Source organism: Rattus norvegicus, chromosome 1 (assembly GCF_021556685.1).
Source record: "Rattus norvegicus strain SHRSP/BbbUtx chromosome 1, alternate assembly SHRSP_T2T, whole genome shotgun sequence".
Classification (NCBI taxonomy): Eukaryota; Metazoa; Chordata; class Mammalia; order Rodentia; family Muridae; genus Rattus; species Rattus norvegicus.
The window spans coordinates 90,258,789-90,279,569 of record NC_141534.1 but is presented as its reverse complement, the minus strand read 5'-3'; the positions used below and the strand labels follow the sequence as shown (position 1 = coordinate 90,279,569).

The following is a 20,781-nucleotide window of genomic DNA, read 5'->3' as shown; positions in this document are numbered from 1 at the left end:
AGATTTATTTATTTATTATATGTAAGTATACTGTTGCTGTCTTCAGGCACACCAGAAGAGGAAATCAGATCTCATTACAGATGGTTGTGAGCCACATGTGGTTGCTGGGATTTGACCTCAGGACCTCTGGAAGAGCAGTCAGTGCTCTTAACCACTGAGCCACCTCTCCAGCCCTTGCTTCCAATTCTTAAATGTCAGATCCAGGACCAGGGAGATGGCTCAGTGGATAGTGGTGCTTGACAACCTAGGCTTGAAGCGAAGCCTGAAAGTTACCTGGTGGGAAGAGAGAACTGTCCTCCACACAAATGCCCTGACAAGTAACACACACACACACACACACACACACACACACACACACACACACACGTGCGCGCTATATAAATAAATGTAAAAACAAAATAACAGAAAAAGGTCAGATACAAATTCATATCTTGAAAGTTCAGAATATTGGTCACACAAAACACACAGCAGAGTTTAGTGTGGTGAAACGTGCCTGCAGTGCCCTATCACTTGAGAGGTGGAGGCAGGAGGATTGTTACAAGTTTTAGATCATAGCAAGGCTCTGCCAAGAAAGAAAAAGGAAGAAAGGAAGAAAGAAAAGGAGAAAGAGAGAGAGCGCAGACAGGCAGGCAGGCAACACACACAGGTCAGTGGGTAAAAGTACTTGCCAGCTTTGTGACCTCAGTTCAATCCTGGGGATCTACACAGTTTGAGGATAGAACCAAGTCCCACAGGTTATCTTCTGACCTTCACAAGAACTTCATGGCACTCAACCATATGTGTACAGACACCATTAAGAAATGTTTTAGAGGCTAGAGAGATGGCTTCTCAGTTAAGAGCACTGGCTGATCATCAAAAGGATCTGGGTTCAATTCCCAGCACAGACATGGAGGTTCAATACTCTTTCCAGTTCTAGGGGATCCAAATCCTTCTGGCCTCTGCAGGTCAACATGTAGTGTACAGACAAACGTAGACAAACGTGTACACAAAATATCCACCCGCGTAAAATTAAAACAAGCAAACAAACAACAGGATGGCCCATTGCTGTAATCCCAGCACTTGGGAAGTGGAGATGGAAGGAACAGGGTTCTCCAACCCTAGCTATACATCAATTTCAAGGCTAGCCTAGGAAACATGTGACCCAAACGAAGACCCAAACTAAACCAACAAAAGCCATCACTGGCCATAGCCTAGCTGCCAGTCTCTCTCTTAACCATCTTGCCATGCCGTTTTAACAACGGGGAAACCGAGGCTTTCAAAAGCACGGCCGGTTATTTTTCCTAAGCAACCCAAGCCTAAACTCACACCGTTGTCCCAGGGATCCTTTACTGTCCCCTTTACTCCCAAGAATCCCCAAGTCCTCGTCCTTACCCCTGAAGAAGGCGCCTCGTCTTCCTCCAGTGGGATAACAAACTTCTTCCTGGTGGGTGGTCCTGAGGGCTGTGGCCGATTTTCCTCGTCCTTCCCAGGGTCCATCTGGGGCCTGAAAGGCGTGACAACATAGGCGTTGGCATTTCCATATTCGAAGGACACTTGGTTCACAGCAATACCCTCCAAAAGGTTGCTCGGTTCGATACCCTTAGGTTCCAGAAGACCAAACCGTGGGCCCACCGGTTTCCTCCTGCTCACTCCAGATTGGTCTAGAGGGCTTATAGACCCGCCTACCTGTCTATTGCTCCCGCACCACACTCGCACAGGGGCAGTTGGCTCCGCCCCCAGAGGTACACCTGGAGGAGTTCGTCCCGCCCAGTCTCGGCCTAGTCTCAGCCTCCGCAATGATTGGCTTCTCTCTCTGCCAATCATCAATCTGAGGCCTCCATCCACCTCCCACCCTGCCCCTCTCTGGGTCTAAGCACCGCCAAAACTCACCTGCTCTTTCCCGATCCCTAGAAGAAAATACCACAGGGGGAATAGAGGCGATACAACGCCAGCACCTCCAGCACGGCCAGCGCGGCAGGCGTGCCTCCTGCTAAACTCACTTCCGGCCGCTCTAGTCCTACGCTCATCTCGCTGCTCCCCAGGGGAGATAGAGCGGAGAACTCTTCGCGCTGCTCTCTATGGTCCTGGAGGACCGTCGTAGTTTGGGGCGGTTGGAAGCGTGTGGAGCCTAGTACCTGGGAGTCTTTAACTTAAAGTGGTTCTGTTCCAAGGCCCTCTTGAGCGCTTCCCAGACTCCAGACGCGGCTCAGTGATGATCAAACGGGAGGGAGGAGGGGGAGGTGAAAGGAAGTGGGACAGACAGAGACAGAGACAGGCAGAGAGACAGAGAGACAGAGAGACAGATTTCAGAGGACGCTCTCCGGTTAGTGTGGGTGACTCAGCCCACTGACATTGACTCACTCGTTCTAAGCCATTCCCCACTTGCATCCCAAGCGGGGACTGCTACTGACAGCGATGATTTCTTTAGGGCTTAGAGAGTCCAAAGGGACAGTCAGACATGTTGCTACCCAAACAGGTACAACCCAGAGCGAGCAGGACCGGAAAGGGAGAGCCCAGAGGACATTGAGACCAAGTTAGGAGGAGCACCTGACCCAGCCCGGGTGTCAGAACTGGCTTCCTGAGGGACACCTGTGCCCGGAGACCTGGGGCTCCACGGATGACTTAGTATTAGTCATTTCCTGGAAGGACAGTTTCACCCGGTTCCAACTTGTAGTTCTGTGATTGCTAAGGAAATAGGGCATCGTTTTGTGAGTTTAATGGTCTTATACATATTTGGTGCTCTTGCTCATTTCCTTTGCCCGTTTCTTTTTTCAAAGATCGGCTCATATCCTTTGCCCATTTTTTTCGAAATGAGCAATTCAGTTCAACAGTTTTTAAAATTAAAAAGGGGGGGGGGGGAGGAAAAGGAGATGAGCATCTTTTTTATTACCGCCCATTTATTGGAGTGATGCTTAAGGATTGATTCGGTTAGTCACTTCCATAGGTTGCAGTTCTTTCCTTCGGGTTCACACTTTCTTTTTATTATTGGATTTTTTTTATTTACATTTCAAATGTTATTCCCTTTCCCGGTTTCCCGGGCAGAAGCCCCCTATCCGATCCTTCTCCCTATTCACCCCCCTTCCCGCCTGTGCCTCCCACCCCCAGGGTTCATACTTTTAAAATTCTCCATTTTTGGACTCATTGACCAATGTGTTCTCCATTTCCTTTTGGTCTTCGTGAATTGAGAAAGGACATGCCCTAAGGTCATAATATGTAATCCCTCTATGGCTTTCTAAAATGTTTTTCTAGTTGTGAGGTGTGTGTGTGTACAAGCACCTGCCTACGCTGGGAATTCTAGGCAGAGACTCTACTACTGAGCCATGGCCCCAGGCCTTTGGAACTATGATACACAACAGAACTATTAATAGTCAGGCAAGATGGCTCACACATTTAATCCCAGCACTCAGGCAGAGACAGGCAGATCTCCGTGAGTTTGAGGCCAGCCTGACCTACAAAGTGAATTCCAGGTCAGCCAGAACTACAAAATGAGACCCTGACTCAAAATCAATTAATTAATTAAATTTAATAGTAAGTAACCCTTGATCCTAGAGAGGAAAAGGACTGAGCTGCCAACGAATCAGAGCACCGTGCATAAGCCTAGCCTCCAGAGGGCGCGCCTGACCCGTGTGTTCTGTGAAGGAGGCGCTGAAACCGAACCTCTGAGTGGCGAGTCCCCACTGTATGCCTCATTTTCGCTACCTGAAATCATTTGCTGAGGTTAAAAGGGTATCTTAAGACAGACAGCAGTGAATGGTAGCAACCACCAGCACGCTTGTAAACCCAGCCCCCCGCCCCCACACACTGAGGCGGGAGGACTGGGTCAAGTTCCAAGCTAGCTTTTAGCTACTTAGTGACTTCCAGACCAGCCTATGCCACAAAGCAAGACCCTGAACAACAACAAAACAAGTAAACAAAAAAAACCCCGCTAGATGTATTGGTGTCAACCCCAACACTGGAGAAGAAGAAGCAGGCGATCTCTGTGAGCTCAAGGGCAGCCTGATCTACACAGTGAGTTCAGTCAGGGATACATAGGAAGACTCTCGCACTACCCCCTTCCCATGAAAAAAGAACCAGGGACTGGGAAATTAGCTCAGCAGCTTAGAACACTGACTGCTCTTCCTGAGGACTCGATTCGCAGCATTCCCAACCTTCTGTGTGACTACAGCTCCAGGGGATTTGATGCCCTTTTCAGACCTCCTCAGGTGCCAGGTATACAAAACACTAATACACATAAATCAAAATAGAATTGCATGCCATTTAAAAAATAAAGTACAAGGACACGTGTCTCTGCATCTCTGAAATGTGAGAGAGCGCGCCTGGGATGCCAAGCTAAGTAGAATCCTAGCTCAGTTTCTTCCACAGGGCAAAGGAATCCCAAGCCTTGAGCCTGCACCTCTCGGCTCTACCGGCAGGGGTCGCCTGCGTCCCGCTATTATAGGATTCTCGGACGGTTTGGGAAGGACCACGCCGGATGCTCAGGACCCAGGCGGGAAGGCGGCGAGCATCCCAACCGCAGCCATCCTGCGTCCCGACTGCCCGCGGCTGTGACTTTGAGTCGTTTGCATTAGTCAAGGGCGGGAAAAGTTCCTCCTAGTTCCTCTCCCTAGTTCTTCAGCATCCCCAAGTTTGCTTTCTGTGTTCAGTTTCTGCACTGAGCCTTGCATATCCAGATCCAGGTCCTCCCACTCGTTGGGGCTTTGAGTTCAAATGATCCCACTTTCCTCGCTCTGCATCCCGGTTAGGCTCTCCTCCTGCGCTTCTTCCTCCTGTATCAACTCGGGTCCCCTCTGCGCTCCAGAATGGATGGAGTATTGGGGGCTTAGACTAAAAAGGAGCTGGACAGTAGGAGACCCTCAAAGGTTCCGCCTGCGGTGGCGAAGGTGGGGGACCGCAGTGACCAGGCCGGCGTCCCCACCCGCCTCTAAACTTAGCCGCGGTGACGGCGATCGCGGCGGGCCGGGGACGCAGGGGGCCCGAGCAGAGAGGGGGGCTGGCTCGCTTCGGCTCTGAGAACCTCTATTTATAGCGCCCGGAGCCCGAAATAGCGTGGAGCAGAGCGGCCTGGATGACGTGGGAGCCTCCCGGGGCTGACTCACCCGGCCCGGAGTGGAGGCCCCCGGATGGGGGGACAGTGGAGCACACCGGACCCGACCCCCGCGCCTTCACCGACTCCTCTTCTACTAGTGCACCTCAATGTGTCCACTGGGACAGTGTGTTCATGGATAGATAGATAACACAGCAAAAGATGTCTGTAGCATGAGGCACTGCAGTTGGATTAGGGAAGAACTTCCACCAAAGAAATTGGCCCAGGTAGGCACACGTGCTTCTCACTAGGAAGAGCACTGAAGTGTTTGAGACATGGAGGTACGGACACTTTGACCACAGACAGCCATCGTTCCATAACGAGTCTTCTGTACTGCCCCACCCCATCCCATGGAATGTTCCCTCTGCCGGGAGTGCTTATCCCTGCCTCCAAAGACTTGAGAACTCGCACACTTACTTCAGAGCGCCGTCCCTCTGACCTACTGGCCTGGGATAAATGAACGGTGCCCAGGGCAACACGAGACAGAGCTAAAGATAGATTTAATTTAGCGGATTAGCATGGACTTAAGTGATGGCAAGAAGAAAACAACGCACCAGCCGTTTGCTTTCTGTTTTGGCCTCAGGTGCGACAGGCAGGTGTGGCCCGGGAGCCTCGTTTTAGCCCTAGGAGGGGCGCACTGCAACCTTGCTTATTAGAGAAGCTCAGCCAGGCTGACAGTGCCTCGCTGTGTCGCCTGCACCTGGGCCACCTGGGCCACCTGGTCCTGAGGTCAAGCGGGAGCGCTGAGGCCTTAGGGAATCCGGGAGAGGCCTGATTACCAAAGTACAACCGGAGGAGCCGTCAGCCCCGCCCCGCTTGAGGACACAATCGCGTGTAGACACTAAGCAGACTTTATTGTGCTTCTTTGCTAAGTTTATGGAGCCTGCAGGGAATCACGGCAGACCAGAGTCATAAACGTGAGAGGGAAGGCGACGGCTCACTGAAGCCCGAGGATGGTGACCGAGGCAGGGACTCAGATGCCAGCCCTCCAGGGACTGAGGCCAGGGGATGAAAGGTTACAGGCCAACCTAGGCTACTCAACAAGATCCTGTCTTAATAAAATCAAATAATGGCCTGAATAATGCTCTGCTGGTAGAGCATTTGACTCATGTTGACAACATCATGGGTTCAATCCCCATCACTGCACAAACTGGCCATGTAGCCTCAGTACAAATAAATAGTACTACACCCTTGGTTAGATCTATAGCATGCCAAAAACGTCAAAAAAAGGACACCTTAATCCTACTGAGTTCTGTCTTTAGTAAACTGTACCAATGTAGGGTAACGCGAATTTTTTTATTATTTTAATGAATTGTTACATATCTCTTGAATTTATCCATTTTCCTTCACATGTATGTACGTATGTATACATTTGAGACAGTCTCTCTATGTAGTCCAAGCTAGGCTGGAACAAACTATGTAACCCAGGTTAGCCTTGAGCTTACAGAGATCTGCCTGCCTCTGCTTCCCAAGTGTTGGGATTTAAAAGTGAACACCACCATATCTGGCCACATTTTTCTTTACTGTTATTATTATTGTAAGTGTGTGTGTGTGTGTGTGTGTGTGTGTGTGTGTGTGTGTGTGTGTGTGCGCGCGCGCGCGCGCGCGCACGAGCACAAATAACCAAGGATGGAGGTCAGACAACAAGTTTATGGCGTCAATTCTCTTTCACCTTTACATGGATTGCCTGGTTTACACTGCAAACATCTGTCACTGAACCGTTCTGCCAGTCCAACTTCTCCCCACCTCTGTCTCCCTCTCTGTCTCTCTGTCTCTGTCATCTCTCTGTGTGTCTCTCCATCTCTCTCTCTCCTCCTTCTCTGTCTCTGTGTTTCTCCCTCTCTTTTTCTCCCTCTGTCTGTTTCTCTCTCCCTGCCCTTCTCTATTTCTCCCCTCTCTGTCTCCCTGTCTGCCTGTCTGTCTGTGTCTCTCTCTTTGTGTCTCTCTGTCTCTCTCCCCATCCCTTTCTACTATCTCTCCTCTCTCTCTCTCTCTCTCTCTCTCTCTCTCTCTCTCTCTCTCTCTCTCTCTCTCTCTCTCTCTCTCCCCCCCCGGCCCCCAGTGTCTAACATAAGCCAGTCTAACCTCAAACTCACTATGGAGCTGGAGATGACTTTCCATCCCCAATCTGCTGTGTCTCCTCTCCAGTACTGGGACGACAGATTCAACCACATCTGGCTATGCCACACTGGGCCAGGAAGCTTCCCACATGCTAGGTGACCACTCTGTCCACGAGCCTTGTCCCCAGTCTGGGACTTCTGATTCTGCAGATGAATAAGCTGGGGCTCGGGGAGGGGGCTCTACATCATAGCTGGGTAGCTCCAGAGCTGGCATTAGAGCCAGATTGTGGTCTCCTGTCACTCAGAACATCAGGCCACTGTCTCTGATGTCCTGTCATTGATGGAGGACATTTGCCAAGTGTGGCTGTTTTGCTGTTTTATTTTTTTTCTTTTTCTTTTTTTTTTTTGGAGTTGGGGACCAAACCCAGGACCTTGCACTTGCTAGGCAAGCGCTCTACCACTGAGCTAAATCCCCAACCCCTGTTTTAGAATACTAATGTTATAATTATTATTATTTTTTGGTTCTTTTTTTTTTTTCGGAGCTGGGGACTGAACCCAGGGCCTTGCGCTTCCTAGGTAAGCGCTCTACCACTGAGCTAAATCCCCAACCCCTACAAATTTTTTACATTTATTTAGGAGGGGAACATGTGTGCAGCACTCACATTCACTTCAAAGAACAACTTCCAAGAATGTTCTTCTTCTTCCTTCCTTCCTTCATTCTTTTCCTCCCTCCTTCCTTCCTTCTTTCCACCATGTGGGACCTGGAGGTTGAACCCAGGTTGTCAGGCTTGGTGTCAAGTGTCCTGCTGACCTGGTGACTTTTATTTCATTTTATTTTATTTTTTGAGACAGGGTTACTCTGTGTAGCCCTGCCTATCCTGGAACTTGCTCTGCAGACCAGGCTAGCCTCAAACTCCTCATAAAGATCTGCCTGCCGGGCTGGGGATTTAGCTCAGTGGTAGAGCGCTTACCTAGGAAGCGCAAGGCCCTGCTCCGAAAAAAAAAAGAACCAAAAAAAAAAAAAAAAAAAAAAAAGATCTGCCTGCCTCTGCCTCCCAAGTGCTGGGATTATTATTTTTTGGTTCTTTTCTTTTTTGTGTGTGTGTGTTACCACTGCCTGGCAACTGGTGACTTTTTTTTTGTATTTAATTTTAATTAATTCATTCATTCATTAGGGACAGGGTCTCTTGTAGCCCAGGCTAGCCTTGACTCTTGGTCCTCCTGCCTCACAGCCTCAAGTGCTGGGATGACTGGTGTAGAGCATGGATACTGGCTGTGTTTTGTTGTTTTGCAATAAGATCTTGATATACAAGCCAGGTTGTCCAAGGAAGAAACCAAACGGTCCCCCAAATCCCAGCAATACAGTTTTGTCAGTTTCCCAAGTGGTGAGGTCACAAGTGGGAGCCACCATACTTGGCTAGACTGCTGGGTTCCTTGACAATTTTACTTATTAGAGGGAGTGGGGCATGTGCATGCCATGGCACACACACGGAGGGAGTCGGTTCTCTTCCGTGTTTTCCTGGTCTCCAGCGATCTAGCTCAGGTTGCCAGGCTTCCTAGGCCAACACCTTTACCATTTTCCCTGCCAGAATCTGAGGTTTTAAATTGCTTTGCTTTCTCTTCTACCTGCCCCCTAAAACCGGGTCTTGTAGGGTACCCAGGTTAGGCAGGAACAGGTAACAGTCATCGCTCAAGCTCTCACGAACTGGGTAGAGTGTTTTCTTCACACAATGTAGACAAATAAGACTCTGTTAAGAATGTTCCAGAAACTGGCAAAGCAGAGCGCCTGGGAGGCGTGGCTCAGTGAGAGAGCCTCTTCTTAGAGTCCCCGCCTCCACATCACCTCTCCCCTGTTGGTTCCTCCGGATTCACTTTATGAGCTCGCTCAGCCCTGGTACCCTTTGGGGATGCAACCGTGGAGGAGGCTCAGATGCTCTCTGTGGCCAAGGAAAACTCAAAGGAGGAGTCACGCGGAAGAAAACTGAGGGCGGTTGAGCAGGATGAGTCTACGATGCAGCTTAAGAAACATGCTAGCAAACAAATCAAATCACTGAAGAGGGTATTGGGAGAGCGGCTCAACCACGTAGGGCTCTCCTATCTCTTTCCAAGCTCTGAGTTCCAGTTGCAGCCTTTGATCCCAGCACTCAGGGGGCAGAGGCAGGTGGATCTTTTAGTTTAAGGCCAGCCTGGTCTACAGAGCAAGTCTGGCCTACAGAGTGAGTTCCAAAACGGCCAGAGCTACACAGAGAAACCCCTGTTTGTGTTTTGGGAGTCGGGGGAGGGGCATTGATAGAAGGCATTGGTGAGAGTAGACCAGGAGGGCCTGGAGAACCGAGACAAAAAACAGTGACAGGTTGAAACCTCTGGCTTCCTCCATCCCACCCATCCGGAGGTAGACTCAGAGGAGGCTCAGCGGCAGACTGTGCTTTCAGGATGTGGAGGGCATGCGTTTCCATCTCAGATTTGCTCAGCCTCTGCTTGGTTCCCTCTTGAGCCGGGGAGCTCATAACTTCCCAGCTTCTAGACACCTCTCAGCAGCAGTGGTAAGTAATACTGGTGACTGTTTTAAAGTAGCAACCGCCTGTCACCCAGCGCCCACTCCTTGCCAAACTGTGGGCTGAATGCCTCCGCCACAAATGCTCACCCTCGCCCTGGAAGGGAAGGTACTGTTTGTTCTCATATGTTTAACACGGAAGGAAACCTGTCCTGCCTTCCCCTCCTCCCAGCCAAAGGGGCGCGGATGGGGTGGATGCTCAGCTTTAGGGCCGTCCACCTTGTTGGGGAAGGCTCCCATCCCAATCCTTAACTCACAGGGTTACCTTGGGTTCAGTCTATCACACCTTTTCAGGCAAATTCACCCCATACTGGCCCAGCCCAATCTTCGGCCCATATGTGACCGGGATTGATTCTGGGGCAAGCATGTGACCCTGTTGGGGTCAATGAATGATGACTGAGGCAGGAGTATTGGAGAGTTACATGCCAGCTTGGAGTGCACAGTGAGCTTTTTCCTAAAATAGTGTTTTAACATTAGACGTTAGAAGTAACGGCTGGGAATGTGGCTTAGTGGGGACAGTCCTTGCCTAGGAACCATGAAGCTCTGGGTTTGGTGGCACAAACCTGTAGAGGGAATCTTTTGTGCAATGTACGGAAGTTTCTTCACCTGTCAATAAAAAATGCCTGTGGCCAGTGAGCTGAAGCAGGATTTTCAGAAGGTGGGACAGCTGACGGAGGAGGAGAGAATTCTGGGAAATAGTCAGGGGTCGGAGATTTTGCCTCAGAAACAGAGGAAAACAGTCACAAACTGAGAACCAGGTAACCAGACACAAAGCATTCATAGAATAGAGTATACAGGATATTAAGTTATGAGCTAGTTGAGGAACAGGCCCAATCTATTGGCCTAGGAATTTATCCATATATAAGTCTCAGAGTCGGGCTGGAGAGATGGCTCAGAGGTTAAGAGCACTGACAGCTCTTCCAGAGGTCCTGAGTTCAATTCCCAGCAACCACATGGTGGCTCACAACCATCTGTAGTGGGATCTGATGCCCTCTTCTGGTGTGTCTGGAGACAGCTACAGTGTACTTAGCTTAATAAATAAATAAATCTTTAAAAAATGTCTCAGAGTCATTGTTTCTGGAAACAAATTGGCCAGGGGATATAAAGCAGGAGGTTACAGATAGTAACAACTGCACCTCTCATCATTTGGGAGATGGAAACAAGATCAGAAGTTCAAGGTCATGGTTAAGAACACTGGTTGTGGGGGCTGGAGAGATGGCTCAGTGGTTAAGAGAACTGACTGCTCTTCCATTGGTCCGGAGTTCAAATCCCAGCAACCATGTCTGAGAAGGTGTTTCATTGGGAATGGCCTTTGAAGGTTCACAAGTCCAGGCCAAGGGCACTCTTCACTCCCTTTGCCTGCAACTTTTGGATCAGATGTGAGCTCTCAGTTACTGCTTCAATGCCATGCCCACTGGCCTTCTGCCGCACTCCCTGACGTGATGGCACGGGCTCTAACCCTCTGAGGCTGCAAGCAAGCCCCGGATGAAATGCTTCCTTCCAAAGTTTCCTTGAGATGGTGTTTCATCGTAGGGATAGAACAGTAACTGAGGCAGGTTCCCAGCGCTCACGTGGCCGCTCAATACAATCCACTACTCTAGTTCCAGGGATTCGAACTAGCATCCTCTCAGCTTCCTTGGGCACTGCATGATAGCTGTTCATGTGCATACATGCAGGCACAGTAATCATACACGTAAAATAATTTTTTTTCTTTTCCTTTTTTCGGAGCTGGGGACCGAACCCAGGGCCTTGCACTTGCTAGGCAAGCGCTCTACCACTGAGCCAAATCCCCAACCCCAATAATTTTTTTAAAGTCCAGTCATCCCAGCTACTATGCAACCCTGATGACTCTAGTTTGGTCCCCAGAACCCAGGTAAAGATGAAAGGAAAAAAGCAGCCAGGTGGTAGTGCGCACCTTTAATCCCATCACTGGGGAGGCAGAGGCAGGCAGATGTCTGAGTTCAAGGCCCGCCTGGTCTAGAAAGTGAGCTCCAGGACAGCCAGAGCTACACAGAGAGAGAGAGAGAGAGAGAGAGAGAGAGAGAGGGAGAGGGAGGAGAGGGAGAGAGAGAGAGAACAGCAATGACACAAAACTGTCCTGTGACCATCACACACAAACGACACCTGTACTTCCCATCATGCACACACATGCAAAAATTAATTAATTAATTAATTAATTAATTAATTAATAATTAATTAACGACGTGGAGAGCCTGCCTTGGAAGAATCAGGGGAGTATGAAAATGCAGGCAGTAACCACTGTCATGGAATCAAGCTCTGCCTGAAGCTGGGAGAGTTGTTTATTTCCTCCTTTTCTCCCCTGAGGTCGCTGTCTCTGTTCTTACTTATTTTTCTAAGCCAGTTTTTAGACAAGGCAGCAAAATTCATGATTAATCCCCTGTGTCTGTCCAAGGCTTCCCAGAACTAGCCCTGAACTCCATTATTTGGAGTCCTGGGGTCAGCATTGTGTGTGACACACTCCGCATTCTAGCAGGGGTCCGGGAGGCCTGGGCTGTGTGCTCTTCCCTGCATCTCCCTTGGGTGCTTGTCTGAGCCCCTCACAAGGCAGGCTGTCTGTGGTGACTGAGGCAGTCACCTCCCTGTCCTCCCTGTCCACAGAGGCTAGAGCCTGGCCAGAAGCATCTCTGTGGTCCTCGCTGGCTGATGTGAGCCTCTCAGCTCTTGCAGTGCACAGTGGCTGAGGTCTTGGGGTCTTCCCAGCCCTGGATCACAAACAACACAAAGGTTAGGCTGCATCCATGGCCAAGCACCAGGCCATAGAAGAACCAAAAAATGTTTGCTGGGGTCCATCACATAAAGGGACTTGTTACCAAGTCTGACCACAGAATTCAATCATGGGGCCCCAAGCCACAAAGTTGCCCTCTGACTTCCACATGACCTCCAAAGCCCACAAGATATACAGAACAATAAACAAACAGGTTTGGTTTTTGGTTGTTTGGTTGGTTGGTTTTTGGTGGCGCTCTCTCTCTCTCTCTCTCTCTCTCTCTCTCTCTCTCTCTCTCTCTCCCTCTGTGTGTGTGTGTGTGTGTGTGTGTGTGTTTGTGTTAAAAAGGGCCTCATTACACAGCCTTGGCTGTGTCTAGCTGGCCTTACAGATATCTGCCTGCTTCTCCTCTGAGTACTAAAGGAGTGTACCACACTGCTTGGCAAATGAATAAATGTTTAAAGTGTATGAAGGGACCATAGAGATGGCTCAATGGGTAAAGTTACTCAGCACAAAGGCCTGGAGGAACTCTATAAAGGCACATACATCTCTACACACCACAGACACACACACACACACACACACACACACACACACTGATTATTTAAAAAATGTAAAAGCCACTTAGAAATCAGAGGTAAGCAGATCTCTGTGAATTCAAGGCCAGCCTGATCTACATAGTGAGACCCTGTCTCAAAAGAGAGGTATATATATATATATATATATATATATATAGAGAGAGAGAGAGAGAGAGAGAGAGAGATTGAGAGAGAGAGGGGAGAGACAGAGAGACACTAGGACAGAGAGACAGAGAGATGGGGGTGGGGGTGGGGAGGCACAGACAAGCAGATCCCTGTGAGACCTTGTCTCAATGAGGAGAGAGAGAAGAGAGAGGAAGATGCAAAGGGGAGAGGGAAAAGAGAGAGATAGAGGCAGAGAAGAAACAGAAAGACTGAGAGAGACTAAGAGAGACGGAGATAGAGAGATACATACAGAGCAGAAAGACAGAGACATAAAAGGGGGGGGGGGAATCCAAGCTGAAGTTGCTGGATGCTACCTTGCAGTCAGCCCATGAGCCCTTGTTGCAATTCCCCCCGGGAGGTGGAGGGTGTCTGCGTGCCTCGGTTTCCTTATTCCGTGATGCCCCCCCTCCTAACTGCTCCCGGGGCTCCTGGAAGGTTCTGCGCGGTGGTGACTCAGGCGCGTCCCCGGCTCCCCGGGCGCGCACGGCCTCGGCCACCCGCGCGCGCGCTGGGTCCATTTTTACCCGAACGCCGCTAAAAATAGTCACCGCGCTGCTGCGAAGCGGAGCCCGAAATAGCGGCCTCCAGATAAGGCAGCGACGACTCAGCGCTTCCGGGGAGCGGAAGGCACCCGGGAGGCGGCCCCGCGGTCACCGCGGCCAGCCCCATCCGGATCTGCACCCCCACCCCGCCGGCCCCCAACCCATCCCGGCCCTGTCAGGTCCTGCATCTGTCTGCCCATCTGATTTCCGCATCTCTCTGTCCATCCCACCCCGTGGGGACCGCGGAGTCCCGGTAGGCAGGTGGGCTGAGTATTGAGAGGGTCTGATATTTGTGTGACTGTGGGTCTCCAGAGATGGCTGGAGTTGGGATTCGCCCTGTCCCTAATTTCTGGCCCCTTAACTTGTTTTTGTGTATTTGTTTGTTTTTGAGGCAGGGTCTCACAGTGTAACCTCGCAGTTTAAGGCTGGCCTTAAACTCACAGACATATATGTCAGTTGCCATCTACCTAGTGCTGGGATTTAAGGCAGGGACCACGTCTGGTCCTTTTGTGTTATTAAAAAAATATTTATTGTTCATTTATTTTTAGACAGAGTCTCTGGCTGGCCTGGAATTCACTATGCTTCAACTCAGAGATGTCTGACTCTGTGTCCTGAGTGCTGGGATTAAAAGTGGGATTGGGGATTTAGCTCAGCGGTAGAGCGCTTGCCTAGCAAGTGCAAGGCCCTGGGTTTGGTCCCCAGCTCTGAAAAAAAGTGTGGCATGCATGACTGTTTATTTATTGCTCTTTTTTTTTTTTTTTGGTTCTTTTTTTTTTCGGAGCTGGGGACCGAACCCAGGGCCTTGCGCTTCCTAGGTAAGTGCTCTACCACTGAGCTAAATCCCCAGCCCTATTTATTGCTTTTAAATGTCTTAAATATATGCTTTATTTATGTATTTTTATTTCCTATGTACATCCATGGAGGTGAGAGGTGAAGGTACTATCTTCAGTTCCTTTCCATACTCTCTCTTGAGACAAGGGCTCTCAGTAAGCCTGGAGCTAGCTCAATCCTTGGCCCCACTGGCCGACCACAGCCTCTGGAACTAACATTGTGTGCAGCCACACCCAGCTCTGTACCTGGGTGCTGGGATTGTCCTGATCTCTGGTCTCCTACTGCACACATTTTAGGGGCCTCTGGTCGTGTCGTCCTGGCTGGCTTGGTACTTACCAGCCTAATTTCTATTTTTTTAAAAAAGATTTATTTATTCATTTATTATATATAAGTACACTGTAGCTGTCTTCAGATACACCAGAAGAGGGCATTGGATCTCTTTACAGATGGTTGTGAGCCACCATGTGGTTGCTGGGAATTGAACTCAGGACCTCTGGAAGAGCAGTCGGGTGCTCTTAACCACTGAGCCATCTCTCCAGCCCTAATTTCTGTTTATTAAACTATGTATTTATGATTGCTGTTCTTTGGTTTTTAGAGACAGAGCGTCTCTTTGTAGCCCAGGCTGACTTCGAACTCACAGAGATCCGCCTGTCTCTGCCTCCTGAGGTGTGGGCCACCGCAGTCCCGGCCTGTCTGAATGAGTGTAAGCGCATCGCGTGCATGTGGGATCCTCTGGAGACCTGGAGAGGGCGCCATATTCCTAGAATTGGAGTTACAAGGGGCTGTGAACCGCCTCGAGTGCTGGCAATCTCCGTGAGAGCAGTTAACATTGCCGATGGCTGAGCCATCTCTCCAGCCTTGCATTTCTTTCTTTCTTTTGAAAGGCCAAGATTTTATTGTCTTCATAACAAAATCGCTTAGAACTGGATCACTTGGCCCTTTCTCTTCTTGCCTCCCAATTCAAAATGCTCGAATCTCTTACTAGCCAGTGTCCTCTGAGATCTGCAGTTAGGCTCAACGCACTCCAGTCTCAGCACCACCTTCTTTGTAGTTTTACCCTTTTTACAGAAAATGGGCTTAGTCTGCCCACCACAGCCACTGTTTCCTGTCATAACGCCACTTTCCCTGGGCAGATAGAGAATCCTTGCCCTTCATGTACTGTGTCATCTTGAGGGGCGGCTTCCCACACTTCTTGCAGAATGTCCGGTGGGTGTCAGGAACACTCACCGTGTTTGCAGGAGTGCTATCAGCTCAGAAAGAAAGAGGATCCAGCCTTCATTTCTATTTCATTTACTTTCTCTTGAATAGGTTGAGGCTCTCACTGTACAGCCTAGGCCAGCCTTAAACTCTCAATCCTCCTGCCTCAGTCTCCTTGTCTCCTCTGTACTATTACAAGTGTGTACTCACTCTCACACCAGGCCTTATTTTCTCTCTCTCTCTCTCTCTCTCTCTCTCCCCCCCCCCCCGTGTGCGCGCACAGTTGAACATGTATGTACTATATATGTATATGTTGAGGCCAGAGGTCAGCCTCCAGTGTCATTCCTCAGGTCCTGCCCATGCATTTTATTTAGATTTTATATATTTTTTTATGTTTTGTGGATGGGTGTTTGCCCTGCCTGTATGGTGGTACCAGTGTGTGTGCGGTGCCCTCAGAGGTCAGAGATGGCTGTGAGAGAGCTGCCCTGTGGACCTGGGAATTGAACCAGGGTCCTCTGGAAGAGCAGCCAGTGCTGGAAACCATCTCCACAGGGCCTTTTGTTTTGAGACAGGGTCTCCCATTAGCCTGAAACCTGCTCAGGGAGCCAGCCGAGGAGCCCTGGGGGTTCTGCCTATCTCTGGCCCCTCAGTGCTGTGCTTCAAGCACAGGGGCCAAGCCAGCGCTTTCTGTTTGTTTTTAGAGTGGATTAACTCAGGTTCCGCCTTGTGTGAGGCAAGCACTTTATCAACTGAATCACCCCCCAGGTTCTTTTCTTATTTACTATTTCGACTGACGTCATAATCACACATATTCATGAGGTACTATATCTTTATTTTCAACTTCGCTTCTATTGGACAATGATCATAGGCTAATTAGCATATCTACCACCTTTAACTTTTATCTTTTTCTTACTATGACAGGGTCTGACATAGCCCAGGACAGCTTCAGACCGATTTTGTAGACTAGGATGACCTTGAACTTCCCTCCTGCTCCCACCTCTAGGGGCTGGGATGGCAGGTTCGAACCCCCACACCCCATGTGTCATTGATCAATGCTAGCCTTTGTGGGCCTTAGTCAACGGGATCTATGCAGCATGCAGCCCTCACAGTGTCTACACCACTGCTATCACTGCTGTCTCCTGCTGGGCCCCTGTGCCAGTCGCCCGGGTGACACGGCTAAGCCCTGCTAGGAAGGGAAAACTTAAACAGAAGTGTTGGATCACGCCAATAATCTCAGTCCTAAGGGATCAGATGCAGGAGTTCTAGACCAGTCTGAGGTCCATATTCCTATGAGAATTTATCTCAAAGGAAATGGGGGTGGGGACCCTCAGGCTGGGGCACAGGGGTGCCGCCTTTTAAGGAGATGAAAGTTTTCCAAAATTTCAAGTGGATTCGAGGACAATGGCATGTACCTGTCACCCCAGAGACAGGAGGACTCAGAGGCATGAAGACGGGCAGGCTGGGGGGAGACAGACAGAGACTGAAAGACATAGAAAGGCAGAGATACACAGAGAAACAGAGACAGACAGACAGATGGATACAGAGACTAAAAGATACAGAAAGCCAGAGATACACAGACAGATGGACACACAGAGACCGACAGAGGCTCACAGACAGAGAGACACAAGGACACACAGAGAGACAGAGAGACAGAGAGACAGGGACAGAGACAGACAGACACAGAGAGAGACACAGAGACACAGAAAAAGACACACAGAGAGACATACAGACATGGAGAGAGAGAGAGAGAGAGAGAGAGAGAGAGAGAGAGAGAGAGAGAGGAAGGAGGAAGGGAGCAAAGTCTGTGGAAATAGCCCAATCATTACAGTGCTTTCTGTATAAGCATGAATCCCTGAATATTCAGTCCCCAGATCACATTTTAAAATGCCAGACATGTGTGCTGGAGAGATGGCTCAGTGGTTAGGGGCAGTGGCCACTCTTGTAGAGGACACAGGTTCCAATCCCAGCACCCATATGGTGGTTCCCAACCATCCATAACTCCAACTCCAGCAGGTCTGATGGCCTCTTCCAACCTCTTCTGACCACACACGTGTACATACATACATGCAGGCAAAAAGCTCACACATAAAACGAAATGAGTAAATCTTTAAAATACGATTAAATAAAAAAGACAGCCCAGGCATGGGGACTGCAGAGACAGAAAATCTCACTCTTACAGGGGACCAGGGTTGGGTTATAGTACTCACATGAAGACTCAGAACTGTTATTCCAGTTCTGGAGATCTGATGACCTCTTCTGGCCTCTTTGGGTACTACACACGTGTGGTATACATACATCCAGTCAAAACATTTATATACATAACAATACAATAAAAAGAAGTACAGAAGGCAGAGAAACTGTTATATACTAAAGTGATTGTATGCAGCTCTTGATCATTAAATGGGTTCTCGATTGTTTTTATAAAAAAAAAAAGAAGTACAGAAAAAAATGTTTAGTGCCAGCTTCTAATTCCGTCACTGAGGAGGCAGAAGCAGGTGGATCCCTGGAGCTTGAGTGTGGGACAGCCTTATTCATCTGTCTAGCTGCAGGCCCGTGAGAGACCCTATGTAGAAGACAAGGTAGGCTGGCACCTGAGGAGTGAATACTGGATGCTGTGCTGTGGCTTCTACATTCTTATACACACGTGTGTATGTGCACATAGGAATGCAGTACACCCATATGCCCACACTCACACGTGTGTGTGCGTGTGTGCGTGTGTGTGTGTGTGTGTGTGTGTGTGTGTGTGTGTATGCTACAATCAGAGCAACACTCAAGTTAGGGCACAAAGGCTCCCTAGAGGATCTTCTATAACCTTCCGGGAGGAGACTCCAAAAAGACTCTCTTTGGGAGGATAAAAATGCTACTACATGGGTTCGGTCCCCAGCTCTGAAAAAAAGAAAAGAAAAGAAAAGAAAAAAAAGAATGCTACTACAGTGCCAGTCCCTACCTACTGAGGCCCCGAGGCACCCTGAAGTGTTAAAAGCAGGGAGATGAGTCTACTAAGTGACCTCAAAGGGACACACTATGGTGCCAGCACAGTCAGCTGTATGACGTCAGAGTGATTCGCTACCTGCAGGCATCACTAGTCATGCCCTGGGATGGAGAGGAGGACAGGAGGGAGTCCAGAAATACAGTGGCTGACAGATGAGTAGCTTGTCCCCAGCCCCAAGGAAGGGTCTCCCCGAGGGCTGATGGGAAGGTCCACCGTTGGAGGCTGGGTCTGGAGAAGGTCTACTGGATTCATTGACCACAGGGCAGATTCTGGCTTCCAGGGCCTGGGTTTTGGTGACTGCTGAATAGCATTCACTGCTGGCAGTAACTGCGACAGATTAGGTACCCAATATATCTATCATTTCCAGAATTCCCAGGCTGGCCTTGAACTCGAGGCAATCTCCCTGTTTCGGCCACCAGAAGCTCGGGTTGCAAGCCATGGACCACCACATCCGGCTTCAATCCATATTAAGGAAATGTATGGCAAGAAAGCAACCAGCACCCTGGGGGAATCAGTTCACGATCTGGGACTCGGTTTACCCTACTGGCTGATAGCCACGGTCATGAGAATGAGAACCTGCCACAGGGACATCGCTAAGCCTCAGGGTACAGGGCCTGAATTCTACATTGGGAGGTGCCTGAGCAAGAAAAAGTCGTTCCCGCCTGGCCCTGACCCGCCCACGGTGATGTAAGGAGTCATCAGCTGGGATCCCGACTCAGGCCCCTCCTTGGGGATGAGGGAGGAGACTAACCCGGGATCAGTGGCCCGGCTGGGTTACATAACCAGTCCTCCTGTCCCTCGGGACGTCGCCGGACATCCTGGCCCGGCTGGGGACAATAGACAGGGAGGGGCTGTCTCTCCTGGCGCCTGAAAGTAGCCAGTCTCCCCTTTCTGATTCACCCGCGTTTCCGGCTCTTTGCAACCTTCCCAGGAAGGGATTTTGGTGTCCCTAAATTCCATTTGCGATCCTATAGCCTACAATTCAGCTCCTCACACACCCTGTAAATATATATCCTCTACTAAGTAAGCCCCCAGTTCCTACCTTTATAACCATCTCTTGCAGTTCCAGATCCCCCTAAATTTCTAGTCCCCACATTCCTTTTTGGTCCAGTCATCCTTAGTCTTTCAGACCTTCCAAGCTGCGCGGACTTCGCATTTGACCTTTCCTAATGTCCCTCAATATCTCTGAATCTTTCCCAAACTCCTCCTCTTTTCCCTCCAACTGACCCTTAGAAATACTTCTAGCCTCCTATTCCCAGATTCCTCTGTCTTCTTGAAACAGTCCCAATGTCCCTATCTTGTCGTAGTCCCTTAATCTACTCTATCTCTCCTTTCCCGAGTCAAATGACACCCCGGGTGCCAGCCCAGCACGAGATGGCCCTGCACCCCTCCCGACGCGCTCCCACGCCGAGCCCGGATTCCCAGGGCCGCACTCCGGTTGGTGGCCTAGAGACCCAATTTGCGGCTGCGAAAACATTGGTATCTAAGGCAACAAGCCCCGCCCTGGGGCGGGTCCTGTGGGAACCCAGCAGCCAGGGCCAGGGGAGGGCGCTTGCAAGCAAGACTGGGACCAGAGCCCAGGACGCCGGGAACAGGGGTCACCGCCATCCCCCAGTGCCCCCACCCCCACCCCCGAGTCCTGGTGTACACACAGATCCAGACACCGGGACACAACAAGACCAAACAGACCTGGAGACCCTGGAGAAAAACAAAAACAAAAACCAAAACCAAAACCAAAAAGTAAATAAATAAAATTAATAAATAAAAACCTTAAGAGACTTGGAGACTTCAGCCAAGGGGAACTGTCAGGGATGGAGAGATAAGACAGAGGCCACTCCACTAGAAGAGCAAGAACCCACCCCAGGAATAGAGATAGTGCTATTAAACAGAGGCAAGCTTGACACACGCCGGGACGCCCCTGATATCAGGACAATCTTTTTTTTTCTCACTAGGGCCTTCGAGCCCTGTTCCTGGGACTTCCCCCTCGCCTCATCTCGGTTTCACATCTGTAAACGTGGGGACCTTCATACGCAGACCTTAGGGCAATGTCGCTGTGGTGACGATGAAGGGATTCT

At 49.8% G+C, this 20,781-nt stretch overlaps 1 protein-coding gene and 1 pseudogene across 6 annotated transcripts in view; both read right to left on the bottom strand.

Moving 5' to 3' along the window:
* Positions 1–20,781, bottom strand: part of Ercc1 (ERCC excision repair 1, endonuclease non-catalytic subunit) — a 36,660-nt gene that overhangs the window by 9,240 nt on the left and 6,639 nt on the right. The window contains exons 1-2 of one of the 6 annotated variants that reach the window (XM_087652398.1): positions 2,115–2,175; positions 1,372–1,483 (exon numbers count right to left, since the gene is read on the bottom strand). In XM_087652398.1, the coding sequence (XP_087508524.1) occupies positions 1,372–1,476 (105 nt within the window). In that variant the 5' untranslated portion in view covers positions 1,477–1,483; positions 2,115–2,175. Of the gene's footprint in view, positions 1–1,371; positions 1,484–1,577; positions 1,638–1,665; positions 1,993–2,114; positions 2,176–20,781 lie in introns of those variants that run through there. The other 5 variants (XM_087652405.1, NM_001106228.1, XM_087652389.1 and 2 more) reach the window with 5 other exon arrangements.
* Positions 15,339–17,160, bottom strand: LOC148007275 (large ribosomal subunit protein eL42-like; annotated as a pseudogene).